The sequence below is a fragment of the Carassius carassius genome, chromosome 22 (assembly GCF_963082965.1).
Source record: "Carassius carassius chromosome 22, fCarCar2.1, whole genome shotgun sequence".
NCBI lineage: Eukaryota > Metazoa > Chordata > Actinopteri > Cypriniformes > Cyprinidae > Carassius > Carassius carassius.
This window is the reverse complement of record NC_081776.1, coordinates 16,781,277-16,801,156: the sequence shown is the minus strand read 5'-3', so window position 1 is coordinate 16,801,156 and position 19,880 is coordinate 16,781,277. Positions and strand designations below refer to the sequence as shown.

Below are 19,880 nucleotides of genomic sequence, written 5' to 3'. Positions count from 1 at the left end.
ATCCACACGATTCACATTGATTTTCTTGACCAAATAAATCGCATAGTTTATTTTCTGGCTAAATCCTTATATAACCCTATAATAACAATCTGAGACATACAAAATACTATTTAATATAATTTATTTAATGCACGTTATAAGCAATGCAGCCCTAAGATTAATTTTCACCTGTGCATACAATATGCCACTTACTATTAATATCATTATTATTAATGACATGTACAAAAACAATAAATACACTGAGATACAAAAATAAACATTTAAAGGTAAGAAAAACCGATTCGCCTAAAAGAGAATGGTTTACTTTGATCTAATTACTGACTTTTTATTTATTACAAATTCCACTCGAACATGGAAGAACAAAATTATTTTATGACACAAAGATTTGTTAAAAGTAAATACTCAAGGCTTTACAAATCATCATCATGATTCTACACATCGCCCAACTGCACTTCACACTACTTACACACGTTTGCAGGTGATGTAATCGAGCAGGCTATAATCGACCAGCGTCTCCGCTCTTCTGCGCATGCGCGATCGATTGCTCCACAATGTTTCGCTCTGGGAGTAAAGATGGCGGCTCCTGTGGAAGAGCCAGTGTCCCTATTAATGTGAGCCATCGAAACAAAGCCTTTCCAGGCGCAGTGAGAGCGGAGAGATGTGTGAGAGTTACGCGCGCTCGCTGCTGCGTGTGTCCGTGGCGCAGGTGTGTCAGGCGGTGGGCTGGGACGCGGTGCAGCTGAGCGCCTGTGATCTGCTGTCCGATGTGCTGGAGAGATACCTGCAGCAGCTGGCCCGGAGCTGCCACCGATACTCCGAGCTCTGTGAGTCGATTAACTCTCTTTCTTACCCTGATAACAGTCTGCGCTGGAGTAGTGTGCTCTAGAGTGTGTTAGTGTACACTGTTGATAGTGTGGTTGTTGCTAAGCCCCGCCCACTACAAGTGATGTAAGCATGCTAAGCTAACTAGCGCCCTAAATGTTGATGTTACTGTCAAGGCGTTAAAACTTTCTTAACGAACCACGTTTAGTCAGTTTCTTTGGCTTCTTAATACATTGTTTTTTTTTTTTTTGTAAGACGTTAGTTTTGAGGCTAGCCATCAAAACTCTGTCTGTATGTTTTGACAGCTGAACAGAGACTCGTTAGCTGTCTACTACTGAAATCAGTCATTGCTTAAGAGACTATATGCTGCTGAACATGGAGTGAAATGTGAAATAGTGTCTTTCTCGGGGACTGAAATGTTTGCTGCATCTTAAACCAGAGATAGTTTGTAAGGATGCAGAGTTTGGATTCCCACTTGTTGCCATAGTGATGATGTAAGCGGCAGCGTCATCTGTGTGCATGTGCGCAGCTCCTGTGTTGTTTGAATAACATTCAGATGATATTATAGTATTTATTAATTCGTTAAGAATTCATTTTTCTTTTTAATTTGAACGTTTTTCTACATTCCTGTGTTTTCTTCATTTCAGTTTTAGATTTTTTAAATGCATCTGGCAACTATCTGAAATCAAATATGCTTATATAATATATATATTTTCTTTTACGTATATTTTATTCCAGGTAACACATTCACTACATTAACACATATACTTTCTTGTATGTGTTTTTATATCTATATCTGAACCTTCTTGTAGTCAGAGTGAGAGTCAAAGAGAGAGAAAGCTTTTGTAAAGTTGTTTCTTTTGAAAGTATTATCAAAAAATATTATAGTTTTTATTAATCTCTTGAATTCGTTTTTTTATTTTTATTTTTTATTTAAAGTTTAAGGTATTTTGTTGCGTTTTTGACATTATATATATATATTATGTCTATAATGTTTTTATACATTTTTATGTCAGTTTCTGTTATTTTTGTACATCAGGTAAAAAATTTAAATGAGAAACCAGCTGATCTGTTTCTATTAATATTTCATTTTATTACAGTTAATGTTTATTTTATTTCCAGATATATATGATATTAAATATTCTACACCTAAATATTATATTTAATGTCCATTTATTAGTTATTTGGAATTTGATGTTGCTGAAAAGACATTAATTTCGTATGCTTCACATCTCTTTTCTTTCAGATGGACGGACAGACCCTGGACTAAGTGACGTGGATCAGGCTTTTGGACTTTTGGGAGTCACTATAGCCGAACTCGAGGACTATGTAAATAACATGGAGCCTGTCAGCTTCCCACAAATTATCCCTCAGTTTCCCATCAGCAAGAGCAGCGTTCTGCAGTTTCCTGCTGCTGGCTTCGAAACAGACGCCCGTGATGCCCTGAGGGGCGAGAGGAGAGACTACATCCCAGAGTACTTCCCTCCACTCGTCTCACTGCAGGAAGGTACGTACCAACGTCCCTAAACAGGTGGAACCGAATATATGCAAGCTTCTAGTTCAACAAGATTAAACAGTGTTGAGCTGCAACTAACGGTTCGTTACAGTTTGATGATTTATTGATCGAAAAATGTTTTCAAGAAACTAATGTTAAATCATCTTGCATAAGTTGTGTATATGTATATATATATATATATATATATATATATATATATATATATATATATATATATATATGTATGTGTGTGTGTGTGTGTGTGTGTGTGTGTAATTGTACATTACAATTGTGGATGTGCTGATCTCTGCTTCGTTCTGCATCACTTATAACAAATTTATGACATGAATATGTCTAACACACTATTATTGATAAAGCAAAATGTGTAACATTCTGCACATTTCTAATTTCACACAATATATACTGTTGTGCTGCCCAGTCTTAATTCATGTACTCATGCACATTTTGGTGTGTGCCCATATTGGCTGAGTCCCGTCCCATACAGTGGTGCACACAGGAAGCTGCATATCCCAGTGCTACAGTCCTTCACTCTCGCCCCTTCCGGCTTATGTCTCTCAAACACAAACACACACTCGTCTTCTCGTCACACACAGCGGAGGCGGTGCCAGTGGGTGGTGGAGGGCCGGACATGATCAGGGTTGTCTCGGGTCGGACAGGAAGCTCTCTGGCTTTGAGGTGTGTTCATGGGTGTTGGTGTGTGGGACACAGGAAGGCTGTAGTAGGCCTTGAGCCATGTGTGTGTGAGAAGCTGGCGGAGGTCCGGCTCGAATGGCAGACATCCCAGGTGTGTGTGTGTGTGTGAGAGAGAGAGAGTCCAGCTAGGGCAGGGGGTCTACTGGGCTTGGAGCCAGCGCTCAGCTGGATGCCCCTCTGCCAGAAAAAAGACTCAGGGTCTCTTTTTCTCCCTCTCCTCCATTTCCATTTGTTTCTTTATCCCCTGTTTCCCGTTTCTTCCTCATAGATCAGTTGGAGGCCGTATTAAACTTGAACACACTCGCACACCTTCATGCCACACATCTAGACGTGCTCTTATAAGCAAAACAGACAAAAGTTTAAACATACAGTACATTCTTCTGTACTATATGTGTTTCTCTCCATACGTAGAAAGTTATGGACTATGGAGCCCCACTGTGTGTTTGAGTGTTACGAACACAAATGGATTTTGGTGAGGTTTGTATTTTATATTGCTTAAGGAAATGTTTTTACTTTTACTTTTTTTTACTATTGTTCGTGATTAGGCTTAGTGATTTAAACGAACCCCTTGTAATGAGGTTTAATTGTTGACATGTAACTCATCTTGAGTTATTCTAAACAATAAATCCCTTAGAGTTACACTGAACAAATGCCCCGAGTCACTAAAAAACAGAATATAATAGAGAATTTGGGGTGGCTGATTTGTGCCAGAACGCCCTATAGCAAATCCATATCAACCAGTGTTATTTTAGTATTATTTATATGCTATTATAGTTAGCCACTATTATATTTTCAGTTTTTAGTTTAGTTGGAAGTTTTAGCGATTTTGTCAGTGTTTAGCTTTATTAGTAAGCTTTTTTTAATTAACAAAATTAGTTTTTAAGGACAACAGAATGTTAAATATTACTTATATCACCATAACAACATCAGTGTAACTTTTTTCTTTTTTTGATAATAATCTAGTCAGTTATGCCGCGTTTCCACTGCAGGAACTTTACCCAGGAACTAGGGACTTTGGCCTGGTACTCTGTGTGTTTCCACCGCAGGAACCAGGAACTAAATAAAGTTCCGGGTAAAAAAAATGCCCCTCAGAAAGTCCCTGCTGGCGAGGTGGTACTTTTTCAAAGTTCGGGAACTTTCGGGGGCGGGACTTGGGCGCTAAACATGCTGATTGGTTGAGTTCACGCAGCATTGGTTGAGTTCAACCACCATTTATTCGGATCAACATTTTCAAAATATTACTGTTATTGTGTCATGAAATGTAATTTTAAAAGTATTTCAGGCTCTGATGTCTCTTTAGTGGTTAAACATAAGATATAATTCAGCTGCGGGGTAAATCTAACAGGTTATCTTTGGTCTGTATTCAATTTATATTGTTAATATCTATATGTTAAAATGAAAATAAAAAAGGCGAATCTATATAATATTTCGTTTCATTGTAATGGCTGTATATATACACATATCCCTGAACTAAGTACATTTCTGCAGCTGTTATTATGTTTAAATGAAAACGAAAGGAGGCAGTGGTATTTGATATCCTATTTCGTTTTATTGTAAATATACAGAGAGGAAAATTGCAGTAGCCACGGTTAGCTGACTGAAGTTATCAAGTACACTGCTGTTTACAGATTTACCGGACTTGCGTCGTCGCAGACATCACACTCCTGTGACGAATGTACAAAGTCTGAACTACAGAGGAGGACGCACATCCAAAATCAGCGTACTTTGTATTGAGAAACGCGCGCAGACCTACGTCACCAGTCTATTTGCCTAATCTTCCCGGTACTTTACACCACGGTGGAAACGCAGAAAGCAACAGGTCTGGGGGGAAAAAAGTTCCTGGTACAAATGTCCCGGGTAATTTCGGTGGAAACGCGGCATTAGAATGATTCTCTTCTGCAGTAGCATATTAAGCCACAGGTTGGCGCTTTGTGACCACGAAGTTGCCTGAACGTGTCTTTCTGATTTTCTCCATGTATAATTCTCTATTTTAATTTGATATAAAGTTTTGAATATTATTATTAGCCTAAAATGTGCACTGTTGGTTGCAAACAGTATAGACACATACGTTTAAAATGATTTTGAAGAGTGGTTGCTTACTGACCCGAGTCAAAAGACCTCATTGAATGATATTCTTGTCCCTAGATGGCTCTGGTCTGGCTTTTGTGTGTGCTTTATCATTCTCCAGAGGAAATATGTAAGACACACATTTCTCTCTAACAAGCCACAAAATTTAAGCTGGTGTTATTCATGTCTGTAGTACAAAACAATTTAACATTTATAGATACTGAGATCAAAACGCACAATGCAAATGTGCTTTTAAAACATACAAATTTTGGATCAGTAATTAGTATAATTTTGTGGATTTCAGTTTTATGACTTTAACACAGATTGTGTGGAGTTGTTGTCATTGCTGCAGTGGTGGGGTTTATCTGGTTTATCTCTATTGTGTGGGAGCGTATTGTTGTTCCGTCCTGAGGGAAGAAGGTAATGGGAGGTAGAGAGAGCGCGATTGCATCTGTACACTGAAATTACCCGCGATCAGACAGGCTGATAAAGTCTCTCCGTCTATGTAGAGAGAGAACAAGATTAAGATGACTGCTCTGGAAATTTACAGCTGCAAAATGAAGCTACGTGATTGGACAATTTGTCTGTCCATTCTGACAGCATACACGTAGTTTGTGCATCATGCATACGACTGTTCTGCCGTTCAGTGTTAGAATGGCTTTTGTTTGTGGAAAGGTAGAGTAAAGAAGTGATGCTCTGCTGTATTTGTATTTATAAAAAACAAAAAAAACAATCTGCACTTCAAACAAACAAAATCAAACCTGTCAACTTTGCATGCTTGCTTTGTAGCTTCTAGTTTTTGTTGCGTTGTATGCTTTGCTTGCAGTTTTGGCAGCATCTTTGATTATAACGGGAGCAGCTAGTTTAGTTGCATTGCATGCAGCATAGATTGTTTAGTTTATTATAATGGGTGCTGCTGCTGATACAACATAAACCATTTTATTGATTTTAACAGACTTGACCTGTTTTCTTGCACTTCATGCTTACAATATAAATAGCTTTGTTAAAAATAAAGCGGTTCTAGTTTTGTCACATTACATGCTTGATGCTTAACTGGCATAATAATAGTTGCTGCAGATTTTTTCGCACTGTATGAATGCACCATAGATAGATAGTTTTATTAATTATAATGGGAGCTGCTAGTTTTGGTCACAATGCATGCATACAGCATATATAGCTTAGTTGATTCTAATAGTTGCTGCTAGATTTGCGTGCATTGCATCCCTACAACAAACAGTTTTATTCATTTTAATTAGCATTGTTAATTCGGTTGCATTGCATGCATGCAGTTTTGCTTGTTATGAGAGTTGCTAGTTATTTTGGATTGTAACCATGCATCATAGACAGGTTTGCAAGAAATGGGAGCTATTAGATTGTTGTATTGTATTTGTGCAGCTTTGGTTCTAACGTTTGCAGTGCGATTGGTCACATGCATGCATCATATAATAGGAGTTGCTTGGTTTATACCAAGTCATTAATACATTGGTAGTAATGTTGCACTGCATGCATGGATTTTAGAAAGCTTTTTATTGATACTAACAGCCACTGTTCATTTTGTTGTATTGCATGCATGCATGTATGTGCAGTACAGATAACTTTGAGATTTATAATGCGTGGTGCAGTTTTGCAAGCCTTAGTCCCGTTCTGCCATCGACAGAGCTAGTTTCTCTCGAAGTGAAGACACTGTGATTCTCCTGGTCCAGGGGTGCTGATTATTTCCTCAGTCTCTGCTAGCGTGTGCTGTGCTTCTGTTAACTTCTGAATTGAGCAAGCTCTGTATTTGACTCGCTTGGTTATCGGCTCTTTTCAAATCTTCACAAGGGCATAAAATGATTAGAGGAGAGCCTGACAATGCATGAAGAGATTTGCACAGTTTCCGTAGATGTCAGGTGCAGCCGTTACACTCTAAAAAGAGAAAAGGATGAATATTAAAGGCTTCCGTCTTTTCTCCTTTTCTTCCGCCGCAACATTCACATCTTCTTTAGAGAGAATAGGGCCCAGGGCCCCGCTCTGATTGGTAAGGGCATGCTCCCGTAGCCGGGAGAATCCGACCTGATGAAAAGAATTTTGTCTTTTAAATATAATAGTCATTACTGTCTCACATTCTCTCCGTCTGGCTCTCTCAGGTCAGCCGTACTCTGTTTTTACAGAGCTGATGTCTGGCCTGAAATGCTTTGAGAACATATTTGATTTTAATGTCTTGCCAACTTATTATAATTTTTCTTTCACTGATCCTAATCAGCCAGAAATGTTTTTTTTTTTAATATGTAAAATGTGCGAATAAAACGATTTTTGTACATAAAATAATTTTGAGACCAGCAGGTTTAATGGGCTAGTGCAGAGACAATTTTATCTTCTAGAACGGCCTTTTCTGTCGTTGAATTGGCCACTGGTATCCTATCGGTAGAAGAGTGGCTTCGGTGTGCTGTTTATGTCTGTCTGTGACACTCTCGCTGATGTAGTAACTCCTGTATTATCTCTTTCCCCTCTTCTTATCTCAATGTATTTCCCTTCCTCGTCCCCCTTTTGCTCATGGAGAGAGAGGGCTATCTGCTCTTTGTAGTTTTCTGACTATTTATGTCGGACAAGGTCAGAATCGTTTAAACTTGCCTGGCTTCCTCAGACCCAAAGATAAGATGAGAGCAGAAAGGCTTGGGATCGATGGAGGAGTGCAGATTTATTCTCCTCTCTCTTCCGTTCTCGGTCTTTGTCTCTCGTCTATCCTGCTTGCTCTCTTACTGAGGTTTTGGCGACGTTGGATCCATTTGTCTTTTTTACTTTCCATCCGTCGACCCGTTTAAAATACTGTACCTGAACAGGCCACTTTGCTCATCCAGATCAAATCAAAGAGCAAATTAAAACGCTATCAAATAAATCTGACGGACAGCTCGTACTTGCGAGACCAGAGGAGAAGCCTCCGAGGATTTCCATGTGTTTGGAACTTGCTTAAATTAATAGTTCACTCCAAAATGAATATTCTGTTGCTATTTACTCACCCACATGCTGTTCAAATCTTTCTTTCATAGAACACAAAACGAGACGTTTTGAAGAATGTTCATGCTGCCCTTTTCCATACAGTGGAAGTGGATGGTGAACAGAGCTGGAAAGCACCGAAAAAGACACAAATAAAAGAAGTCTATATGACTAAAGAACAATATTTCTACATTTTCAAAAGTCTAGAAAGGCCTTGTGTGAGGAACAGATCAAAGCTGAATTTAGGCTAATCATTTTCTCTTAAATCTCAGTTAAAATTCCACACTTGCCACATTCTGAAAAAGGAATTGTGTTTTGCATCACTGAAAAAAAAATATAGCACATGGGTATTTTGGACCACTTTTTTTAAATTAAATTTAATTGAACTGTTTAGGGCTGCATGATTAATCAAAATAAAACTGTAATTTTGATTATGGCTCAGTGTGATTACACAATCGTAAACGCTGAGATCTGTTTAGACAAATATAGCATACATTTTGTATATGTACCTCTGTGTGTGTGTAATAATATTATTATTAATTATTATTATTTTAAATGCAATAAATGAATAATTTAGTGACTTGTTGCCACCTACTGGTGCTTTTATTGTAACTTTGTAAAGTATAATTTCAGTTATTCTAATCATGAAATACTTCAATATTCGCAACATTAAATCAAATGAATCTATATTTAAATAAATATAAATGTAAGAATTTCATAAGGTTAGAAAAAAAAGTGCTCCTAAAACGAAATGTGAGCGTTGAGCCCTATCAGAAATCCTTAGTCCAAAATCCCCTTGACTGTATGCGAAAGGACATTTAATACATTCTGAAAAACATCTCTCTTTATTCTTCACAGCAGAAGTTCATATGGGTTTTATCAACATGAGCACAACTAAACGATGACAGGATTTTCTTTTTTTGTGCAAACTCTCCCTTTAGATGTGTTTGTTAGGTGCTGTCGAGTGAGGTCTGTGTGTGTGTGTGTGTGTAGAGGGAAGCCTCTGGTCTTATGTTACTCTGTCGTGGCTTTATGATAGATGGCTCAACCCAACCCTACTGCCCCCTGTCACAACCGTTTACCTCCCCCCAGTTGGCCAGCTGTGTGGATGAGAGAGGGAGAGGGAGAGAGAGAGAGAGAGAGAGACATTTTCTGATTGACAGGTCTGGGAAGACTCCCTGCTGCACTGGGCCAGGTACCGCAAGCCTGTCTTGAGTGTGTGTGAACGGTAGACAGACAGGAGCCGGCTATTGGCATCGGTGGAGAGGTCACCTGACCCAGAATCAGTCCTGGAGAGCGTGCTACCCTCCTCTGCCCAGGTGTGCTAACACAAAACTTGTGCGTGTATGTGTGTGTGTGCAATGAATTTCCTCTCCTATCTATTATTCCCAGTACATTCTCACAGGTTTCTCTGATAATTAAGTGACTTGAAAGCATTTTTGCGCCCTCCTCGGTGAGATCTCCATAAAACACATAACCCATTCCATTTTTATGTCTCCCAAAGAATCGTTTGATTCTTTTGTCACACGTTCCCGTTTCCAGCATGACCTATGCTTTTTGTCCTTCCGTCGCTCTCGTTTCATTCTCCATCTGTGGCGCTTTTGTGTGCTTCGTTCCAAACTTGATCCTCTTTATAGGTGAAGTGCTTGTGCAAGTGTAAAGTCTGCAGATACAGGTATGAACAAAGTTAAGCTTTTTTATCTCTCTGAAGTTTCATGTCATGGCATGATAGGATTTATCATATCTCCAAGTCAGAACTTTCTTTACAGGTGTGTTTAATGCAAACGTATTATTTTATTTGTATTTTTTGTGCACCGTTTTAAATAGGGATGCACCAGTTTGAAACTTTGGCCAATATTATAAATATTAGAAACTCAATATTACAAATCTGTATTGCTATTTCTGAAACCCTGAGCACGCCTGAAGAGAAAGAATGGTTTAATGGACCTTTTGGATCAGTGTTTGTGTTTGTTGATCATGTATGTGTACAAACGTCCAAGAACTTATACATTTGCATTTCAGTGATTTATTGAATGTCGCGTTTTAGAATTAAATTGAGATACAAGGTAAAGTGATATAGCTGGGTAACAGATAGCAAACTGCTGAAATTGTGAGAAGCATCCATGAAAATAAACACTAATTAACCACATCAACTCTGGGGACCCACCGGTGGGTCCAATATTGCATATATCTAATTCTCAAAAAATCAAAATAACAGCTCAAGTGGTTAAGTCACAATTTTATTTATCAAACCACATGTCATTTTAGTTTTTGAGTGCAAATATATGTTTGATTTTATAGCTAACATGGAGTTGTATTATTATTAAAAAAAAGAGAAAAAACAACAACCTTATTGTTGTTGAACCCTGCTGTGCTCGTGGTCTAATAAAACCTATGCAAATTTAAACAAATAAATAAAAACACACACATATTTTATTGCAATAAATAAAAAGTTGCTTTATAAAAAAGTGTCTGCTAAATGCATGAATGTAAATTATTATTTTTTTTTTTTTACAGATTAAAAAAATGTAGCTTTTTTCTTGCTGCAGTTCGCTGTCATTCCTTCATGACTTATTTCATGACTGGTAGGGCTGTACAATTAATCGAATTTCTAATCGCGATTACAATTATGGATGCGACAATTACGTAATCGTTCAAAGCGGCAATTAATCATTCAAAGTCCACTTATATTAATCGTGTGCTTAAGATGCGTTTTTTCTTTCTACATGTTATCTTAAGATTTTTTTTCCCATCATTTAAATTTTAGTTTTAGAATAACATTATAATACCATTCATATTTTTACTTTTTTATAATTTCAAGAAACCAATCCGATGTATAGTTGACATTTGAGGCTTAATACTATAGAAAAGCACTAAAAGGTTTTCAGTTAGTGTTTTCAGCTTGTTTATTTTAAAATAAAAATATGGCATGCATTTGCATCAAACAATGGTATAAACATCATTCAATGTAAATCAATTTTTTCATCCAAGTTCTCATTCCCACGTTAATCAATCCTTGGTGGCAGGATATGTTGATTTCATTTGATTTGGTGTAATGTGGGATACGTCTGACTAAGCTTTTAAGATGTCAACTGCCACCCACTGTTGTGCATTTAGAAGCTGTTCTTTTCTTCTCAATACCTTCTTTGGTCCATTTTTGCTGGGAAATTGTTTTATTTTATTTTTTATTTAAAAAAATATGAATTTTAAGTACGTTACATTTAGTAAAGATTCATTATCAAATAATGCCAGAGAAAATATTTATAGTGAATATTGTAACATGTTTATATTTTCTGTTATTTACTTTATTCTTTTTTTATGGAATAATTATTTTATTTTTAAATCATTATTTTCTTTGAAGTAGTGAAATGTTCTTTTCGTGTTTTATATTATATATATATATATATATATATATATATATATATATATATATATATATATATATATATATTGCCATGTTTAGGTAATAATTATGTTTGATGTAGGTTCTGTAAGTGCGAGTTTTATCATGAAAGTTTAACATCGTGCTCCAGTGCTTCCTAACCACGTTCCTGGAGGCCCCCCAACACTACATGTTTTCCATGTCATTCCATGTGATTGGGAACCACTGTCTTACTCAACTTAATGTCTTGCAGTACCTCTGTCTCCTTTAGATGGCACTCTTGCACCAGCCAACCCCTTTCCTCCTTTCTGTCTTTCTGTGTATATGTCTCTTCCCTTTGCTGTCTGTCTGTCTATAGCACCAGACATATTCCACGTGTTTTCGGGAATCTCTTTTTTTGCCTTGTTTGTTTACATAGAAATGTGCTGTACAATGTGTGTATAGGCGCTCTGCAGCGGGTATTGCCCTGGTCCGTTGTCCTCCTGGTAAGCGTAGGTGTCATGTGATCAGCTTTTGAAGGCCGCCCCGCGGATCTTTCTGGCATTATGAAATGAAAGATGGGCCTTTCCAAGCCGTGACTCTGGCAGAAAAAAATGCTGTTCGCACATTTGATAGCTGCGTACACACATACATATGTGTCTATATAGGCAAATATACTTTTTTTATTCAAATCATAAACAAAACGCTGTTAATTTGAAGGCGATAAATTTGTCTGTGCTGTAATGACTGAGACACTCTACTTCTTAAAGAGAGTTTACTACAGTTATCTCTATAAATGCATCCCCTTTAAAACACCAAAACTGAAAATGATTAAAACCCAAAGAAATTAAATCAATCTTAAAAGAAGACTGAATTAACTTTGTTTGTGGATATTAGCTTCTGTTGCTGTTGGACTTGGTGAGTTCAGGTCAAAGTAGTTTTGCCGGGGCCACCGTGAGTGTTTGTGTGTTGAAACTCTTTTAACTGATGCTGTGTGTAGTGGGCTTGGTTCGTCCGGTGGATGGGAGGGCTAGGAATGTGAATCCTTCCCCAGAGAGGGTGACAGGCTCGCGGGCTCAACAGAACTTCTGCCCCCGGTCCCAGGGCACCAGGGTGGGTCACTGTTAACCCCGGCTGAAAGAGCCGGTTCCTGAATGTGTTTGTAGACAGTGCAAATATTTTATATTATTTTGCCTGGCAGTTACTATGGCTTTGTCACCATAAACCTTTGTGATGATTATTTAATATAAAAAATATAGTGATCTGACAATAAAAAGTGAATGCATTGTTTCCAGAATTTATTAATCAAATGCATTTACCATGCAGAATACTGTTCTTAATCTTTTTTTATTTTTTTTAAGTTGTCAAAATCTACCAAATTCATTTTTAAAAACATACGTCTTTTTATCAATATTGCAGTATGGTGTAAATTGTTTATTTGGCTATATTTGATTTTTGTCATCGCATTTAAGATACTTTTTAAATATGAATTGTAACTTTGAACCGAGTCCAATCGAATTGTATCAAAGAAACGCAATTGACTTATTGTCAGAGCAAATATTTAAGTTGTTTGAATTTGTTTAGTGTTTAGTTTCTGGTTTCAGAGGAGAATAAATGTGTATAAAACAGATTCTATGAGATTCATCAATTAAAAGCCAATAACACTTCCAGTATCAAGCAATATGAATTATGCATGCTTATTATAAGCATTGAGTCTAAAAATATATGTAAATATTTGTTAAAAGCATTATTCATAGTGCTAACAATCTGGTGCACCCTCCGATATCAAGTGTTACGCTCTAAAAGTGTGTTACAGGGGTTCACTTGTGTGTGTGTTCAAGTAATTGGGTGCTCTTTCTCACACACACACACAAACACACACACACACACACCATGCTGCTGAAGCGTTAAGAGGTGCCAGGGAATTAGTGTGTGTTTATTGTCCTAGCAGAGAGGGAGTCTGGGTAAGCACTTAATGCCACCATAGGAAACAAGAGGTGGATGAGACCTTCATTCTGAAGGAGGGTGGATCACTGCGCACGCTGCCAGTCAAGAGTTGCTTTTACTGAAGCAGAAGGAACATGGACAGTATTATATAGGCTATATATAATCTAGTCTAATTTGTGCAAAGTTCAACTTTCTGAATTAATTTTTTTCATTGGGATATGGATAAATAGTTTATGTGAGTTATGTTGAGTGATTGTGTGCAGATGATGTAGAATGAAAAATTAGTGTATTTTTATGGTAATGTGCGTAGCTTTAGTTTCAGAGGTATGGATTTTAATATACTCTATATTCTCTCTCACTCTCTCTCTCTCTCTATATATATATATGTATATATATATTCTAGAGTATTATATACTCTATGTACTCCAATACACTCCTCCTCTCTGTCTCATATATATATATATATATATATATATATATATATATATATATATATATATATATATGATTGGTAATATGCATTGCTAAGAATTCATTTGGACAACTTTAAAGGTGATTTTCTCAGTATTTAGATTTTTTTGCACCCTCAGATTCCAGACCTTTTCAAATAGTTGTATCTCGGCCAAATATTGTCCGATCCTATTAAACCATACACACACTCACTCACTCACACAATTATATACACACACACATATATATATATATATTCTAGAGTATAATATACTCTTAAATCCTTTGCTCTATAATGTACTCTATAATATATTATACTCTAGCACTCTAGATGTCATCTAGGTTGACTGTACAGTCAGTGTCCTCCTGCACCAGTCCTGAAGCTTGTGTTGTGTTGTGTGATGACTGACCTACAAAATCTGCTGATGGACATTTTCCCGCATGATCATCACGAGCATCTAAAGACGACACGCCTGCCTGTTATTTTGTTTTTTTTGATGTGTGTGTCTGTTTGCATATCCCCCGGATGATGTGCAGTCTATTTATAGTAAGACAGTAAGTTATTTTCTGCTGGCTTAGTCAGAAATATTTTGACTGACCCCACCACAAAAATATAGCAAGATATATTTTTAGTAGCATTGATATATATATATATATATATATATATATATATATATATATATATATATATATATATATATATATTTTTTTTTTTTTTTCCCTGGAGACTTAAAATCTCATTAAAAATCAGCAGAATTCACAATGATGTTTAGAACATCACAGAAAACCAAAAGTTTCCAAGGCCGCATGTTCTATATATGATTAACAAACATATATCTTAATAATAAAATACCCTAGCAAGTGATTGGTCCTGGTCCTGTTGTTATTCTTGTATCCTCCACATAGAAATGACTTTAAGAGAGTTTTCTGTTGTTAAATAGCTACATGTTTTGACTTCGTAGCTTCATAAGGCAGTCATAAACTTTCTAATGCTAACTGCCACAGGTAGAAACATCTAGAGATGGATGTTTTGGTGGGAGGTCGACCCTGACGTCGAATTAGGTCCATTTTGAATTTGCACTCAACAAAGTATTGACTTTTACTGTGCCAATATAGGACTGTCATTCAGAATATTGGCAGACTGTGGCAAAAGATAATTACTGGCTAAGGTTTATGTGATATAAATGATCTGTCAGAGGGCAGAATGAGGGAGTATCTATTGAGGTGTGTCGGGGCTGTGAAGTGGAGCAGGAAGCACACTTGTCCTCCCACAGAAAGAATGGTAGCTAGATAACGACTATCGGTTTTGTGCTGTTGCGACTTTACCTGTCCTTCCGCACGTTATCTGCATAGGTCGTGAAATTCCCCATGTGTGCATTAAATCTGACAGAGACTATGCTTCTATGCTTTTCTTCTTTCACATCAAAACCGATTTGAACTTCCAGTATGAGATTTTTAAATTCAGTCTTAATTTATAATTTCAAATGTAAGTCTAAATCGGCCTTCAGAATTTTTTTCTGATCTTCAGAATCATTTATTTTTGCATGCTTTAATAGGTGGTATTTTTTTCACTCTTAACTGATCCACAAATATTGAACGTGAGTTTGAGAAGACCATCCACATTATTTCCAATGAGAACAGACAGATACTTCTGAGCGTCGGAAATATTTTCTTAATGAAGCCATTGTGAACAGGCAAAATGTCACTTGCTTTGATGATTATTTGATCCACCAGTTCTGAATGTGAATTTCAAACATGAGTTTGGAAATGCTATGTGCATACCTCACATGAGAGCAGACAAATATTCCCGAACTTCAGAAATATATTTTGAATTATTATTGCTATTATTTTTAAAGAAAACCATTTGTACAGAAAGCAATGATTAAAAATGGAACAAACAAGACGGACAGATGGAGAGAGTACAGCTTAGACAGCCAAGAATGGAGAGCGAAAGATTGAATAGCAAGATGGAGAGCAGGGAAAGACGCGCGCCTGCAGAATACAAACAGGGTTTTTCCATCTAGAGCGTTTGCCCTCATGGCACCAGCAGAGGCAGGGAAACAAAGCTTAGATTAATGCACTGATAGAGGGAGGGAGAGTCGGGCGAGGAGGAGAGACAGAGCGGCGGGATGAGAGACGGACAGAAAGAAGAGAGTCCAGGATTAATTGAATGACTTCTGGATTGAACTCATGATGGACGACTCTTCGAAATAAAGAAGTAGGGGGAAAAAACATGGCAACTCAAGTAAAATACCCTCAGTGGTAAACGATTCATGCCATTTTATTTTTACGGCCTAAACGCATTCTAAGTGGACCTGATCCCTCACACTTGCATCGACCGCTGCGATATAAATAGTCAAACCTTGCTGAAACCTAATCCACGCACTCCGTATCTCGCATTGTTATATAGCTCTGTTACTTACTTGGCTTGTAACAGATGTAGAGAGATGTGGCTAACAGACAGCAATATGCCCACGTGGCATTATCAGTTATCGCTGACTGGGTTTCTCTGCGGCCTGTAGCTCATCGCATTCCAGACACAACGTGATCGACTGCAGTTGAAACGCGAGAGAATCCGATAAACTTGTTCACATCTACTTGCACTGAAACATACCCTAAGACGTACCCGCTTGTGAATCCTAGTCAAGCGGTGCAGATAAATTCTGCATAGAGGATTGCAGTGGGGCTTTTCTCTTTGTAGAGTTAGTGCCAACTAGGGATGGGTACCGAAACCTGGTATTAAATGGGCCCTCAGCTAAATTATGAAAGACCGGAGTATCGATAAGCTCTGACGTTAATGGTTCTGCTGTTGGTACTGGAGAGATTAGGAAAAAGCATATAGCCTACATTTGTTATTGCTATAGGGATTATCTTGCAAATTCTATCTCACCAGGGTCGCCAGCTGTTTTTATATGCAATAATATTTATACATTTGTCTATGATGCATTTTTGCTATTCGCAATTCAGAAGCGAGATCACACTCACACGGAAGAGCTTCAGCGCGCAAAACATGAAAGTCCTGTTTTGCAGCGATTTGCGTTCGCGCCTCGCTAAAACCCAAACTTAACGTCCGAATCAGCACAATTGGTGATTGTTGTAAAATGCCATCTTTACTGTTGCTAAATATAGAGACATGTTTGATAATAAAATGTTGAAAGCAAGGAGAAAATACAAAGAGAAAATCACTTACAGATCTCAATCTGAATAATGTTAGCTTTAAAAAGCATTATTATATCAAATCATACAGTGAAAATGATGCAGTGTTTATATACATTTGATTTCTTTAGTGAATTTCTTTTGTTTGTAATATTACTTACCTGAACAGTAATGTTAGTAGACCTTCACCAAAAAATATATATATATTTTATTTCATTTGTATCTTAGTTTTATTGCATTAATCAGTTTGTTTTACTGTATTTCTTTATTCATGTTCTTATCTCATGTATGTAAAACGCTAAAAAATGCGTGCACACTGGTATATTTACTAATTGAGGTTTTATATTAATTTCATAAAATATTTTACATTTCAGAATATAAAACAATGTTAAGTCAGCTCTTAATTTGTTTGTGTGTGTATATATATATATATATATATATATATATATATATATATATATATATATATACACATATACAGTACAGACCAAAAGTTTGGACACACCTTCTCATTCAAAGAGTTTTCTTTATTTTCATGACTATGAAAATTGTAGAGTCACACTGAAGGCATCAAGGGCTATTTGACCAAGAAGGAGAGTGATGGGGTGCTGCGCCAGATGACCTGGCCTCCACAGTCACCGGACCTGAACCCAATCGAGATGGTTTAGGGGTGAGCTGGACCACAGACAGAAGGCAAAAGGGCCAACAAGTGCTAAGCATCTCTCGGGGAACTCCTTCAAGACTGTTGGAAGACCATTTCAGGTGACTACCTCTTGAAGCTCATCAAGAGAATGTCAAGAGTGCGCAAAGCAGTAATCAAAGCAAAGGGTGGCTACTTTGAAGAACCTATATATGACATATTTTCAGTTTTTTCACACTTTATTGTTATGTATATAATTCCATTTATAATTCCACATGTGTTAATTCATAGTTTTGATGCCTTCAGTGTGAATCTACAATTTTCATAGTCATGAAAATAAAGAAAACTCTTTGAATGAGAAGCTGTGTCCAAACTTTTGGTCTGTACTGTATATATGTATGTATATATATATATATATATATATATATATATATATATATATGTATATATATGTATATGTGTTTGTGTCTGTAGAAATAATAAAAAGTACCAATAAGAATACCGTTAAAGTACCGGATCGATAAGCAGTATCGGTAAGAATACTAATACTGTTAAAACCTTAACGATACCGATCGTTGTAGAGCCAGAAGCAACTGTTGTCTAATTGGCAAGTATGCAGTTTCTTCATGCATCTCATTGGTTTACTGTATCCCACAATGCAGTGCGCTTGCCCCTCCTTATTTAAGTGCACATTGAAACATTAATTTTTTTAGCTTTTTACATTCACTGTTTGATTGAACCAAAGTTGTTTATTTGACTAAAGTTTAAAGACATTTTAACCCAATTGTGCTAAATTAGCCTAACTGTTGTTATTCCTAGATAACTGGATGCAAGTGATAATTACCATGATGAGGTTTTGACAACAATATAGCATACTTTTTTTAATAAAGATTTATCAGGTAATAATGCTTCTTGCTTTAAAAAGCATTACTACATAATGTGGTTTGATGTTTTATTGTTTTTACCTCCATGTGCTTTTGTTTGTCTTTCTTTTTCATTCCTGTCTGCTTGCTTTTATTTGTTTGTTTGTTGGCTTTACTTTAAGTGCACAGTGAAGCTGTGATGTAACTTTTTTTTTCACTCATTATTTTATCAGACTGACAATAGTATAGATAATATAATATAGATAATAGATAAATGTACCAAATTTTCAATGAAAAATGCAAAATCAGCCCAACTGTTGATAATTCCAAGATAATAACTGGGCTCCATTGATCATTTCCATGATAAGGTCATGACAGCAATATAGTATATTGTATTTAATCTGTGTTATCTTTATTGTTTTTGTGTTGTTTTGTCTTGTCTGCCTGGTTTTGTTCAGTTGTTTGTTGATTTTTCATTTGTTCCATCATCTTTTATTATTGTTTTTGCCCAAACATACTTTTGTTCCTTTTCTTTTAATTCTTGTTTTGATCTTGTCTGCTTGCGCTTGTTTGTTTGTTTGCTTGCTCACTTGTTGGCTTGTGTTTTTTTTTTTTTTTACTTTACTTGTTCTTTCTTTCTTTCTTTCACGCTGCAGTATTAGGAGTATAGTTCTGTATATCAGATGTTATATCATGCTGTAATTCTGTTGTTGATAAAGTGTTTGGCCCTGTATTTGTTGTGCTGCTGTTATCATGAATCACACAAGCACCTGAGAGCGAGTGTGAGCAAGTGTGTGTGTGTGTGTGTGTGTGTGTGTGTTATCACTGATCAGAGTTAGGTCGTCTAGGCCATGTGTTGCTTTATATTTCATCATCTTAGGCTTCTTATCTACTGTTGGCTCCACATAACCAAACCCCTAATTCTGTTTTACTACTGACATACACACACCACCTGCACACATGGATCCATATTATGAGTGGTGAGGCAAAACAGAACGAAAGATCACTCTGTCTTTGGCTAATATATCATCTCAGCGTTATAAGATGATTTTCACTGAAATGTCCGCTGCTCTTATATTGATCTGCACTTAACTACATGACATAACTGTGATGTTTCTCTCTGAGGAAAACACTTGCATACACACACAAACATGGACTCAAAGTTCCCAGACACAGTCTGGCCCCGTGCTGACCTGTGTTGCACCGTTTATTTAATAACATAATTTAAAGGATTTCCTGAGCGGGCCAAGGAGTGCAAATCCCTATGCACACACACACACACACACACACACACACACACACACACACACACACACACACACACACACACACACACACACTCTGTGTTGGAATTTTTCTCTGTATATTGTAGTATGTCCTGAATGACATGTA

At 36.8% G+C, this 19,880-nt stretch overlaps 1 protein-coding gene across 1 annotated transcript in view; it reads left to right on the top strand.

The window, feature by feature from the left end:
• The first annotated feature begins 542 nt into the window (after positions 1-542).
• The window catches only part of LOC132099054 (transcription initiation factor TFIID subunit 3-like), a 50,693-nt gene continuing 31,355 nt past the window's right edge, over positions 543-19,880 (top strand). The window contains exons 1-2 of the mRNA XM_059505473.1: positions 543-824; positions 2,069-2,329. Coding sequence (XP_059361456.1) covers positions 659-824; positions 2,069-2,329 — 427 coding nt within the window. The 5' untranslated portion in view covers positions 543-658. The remainder of the gene's footprint in view (positions 825-2,068; positions 2,330-19,880) is intronic.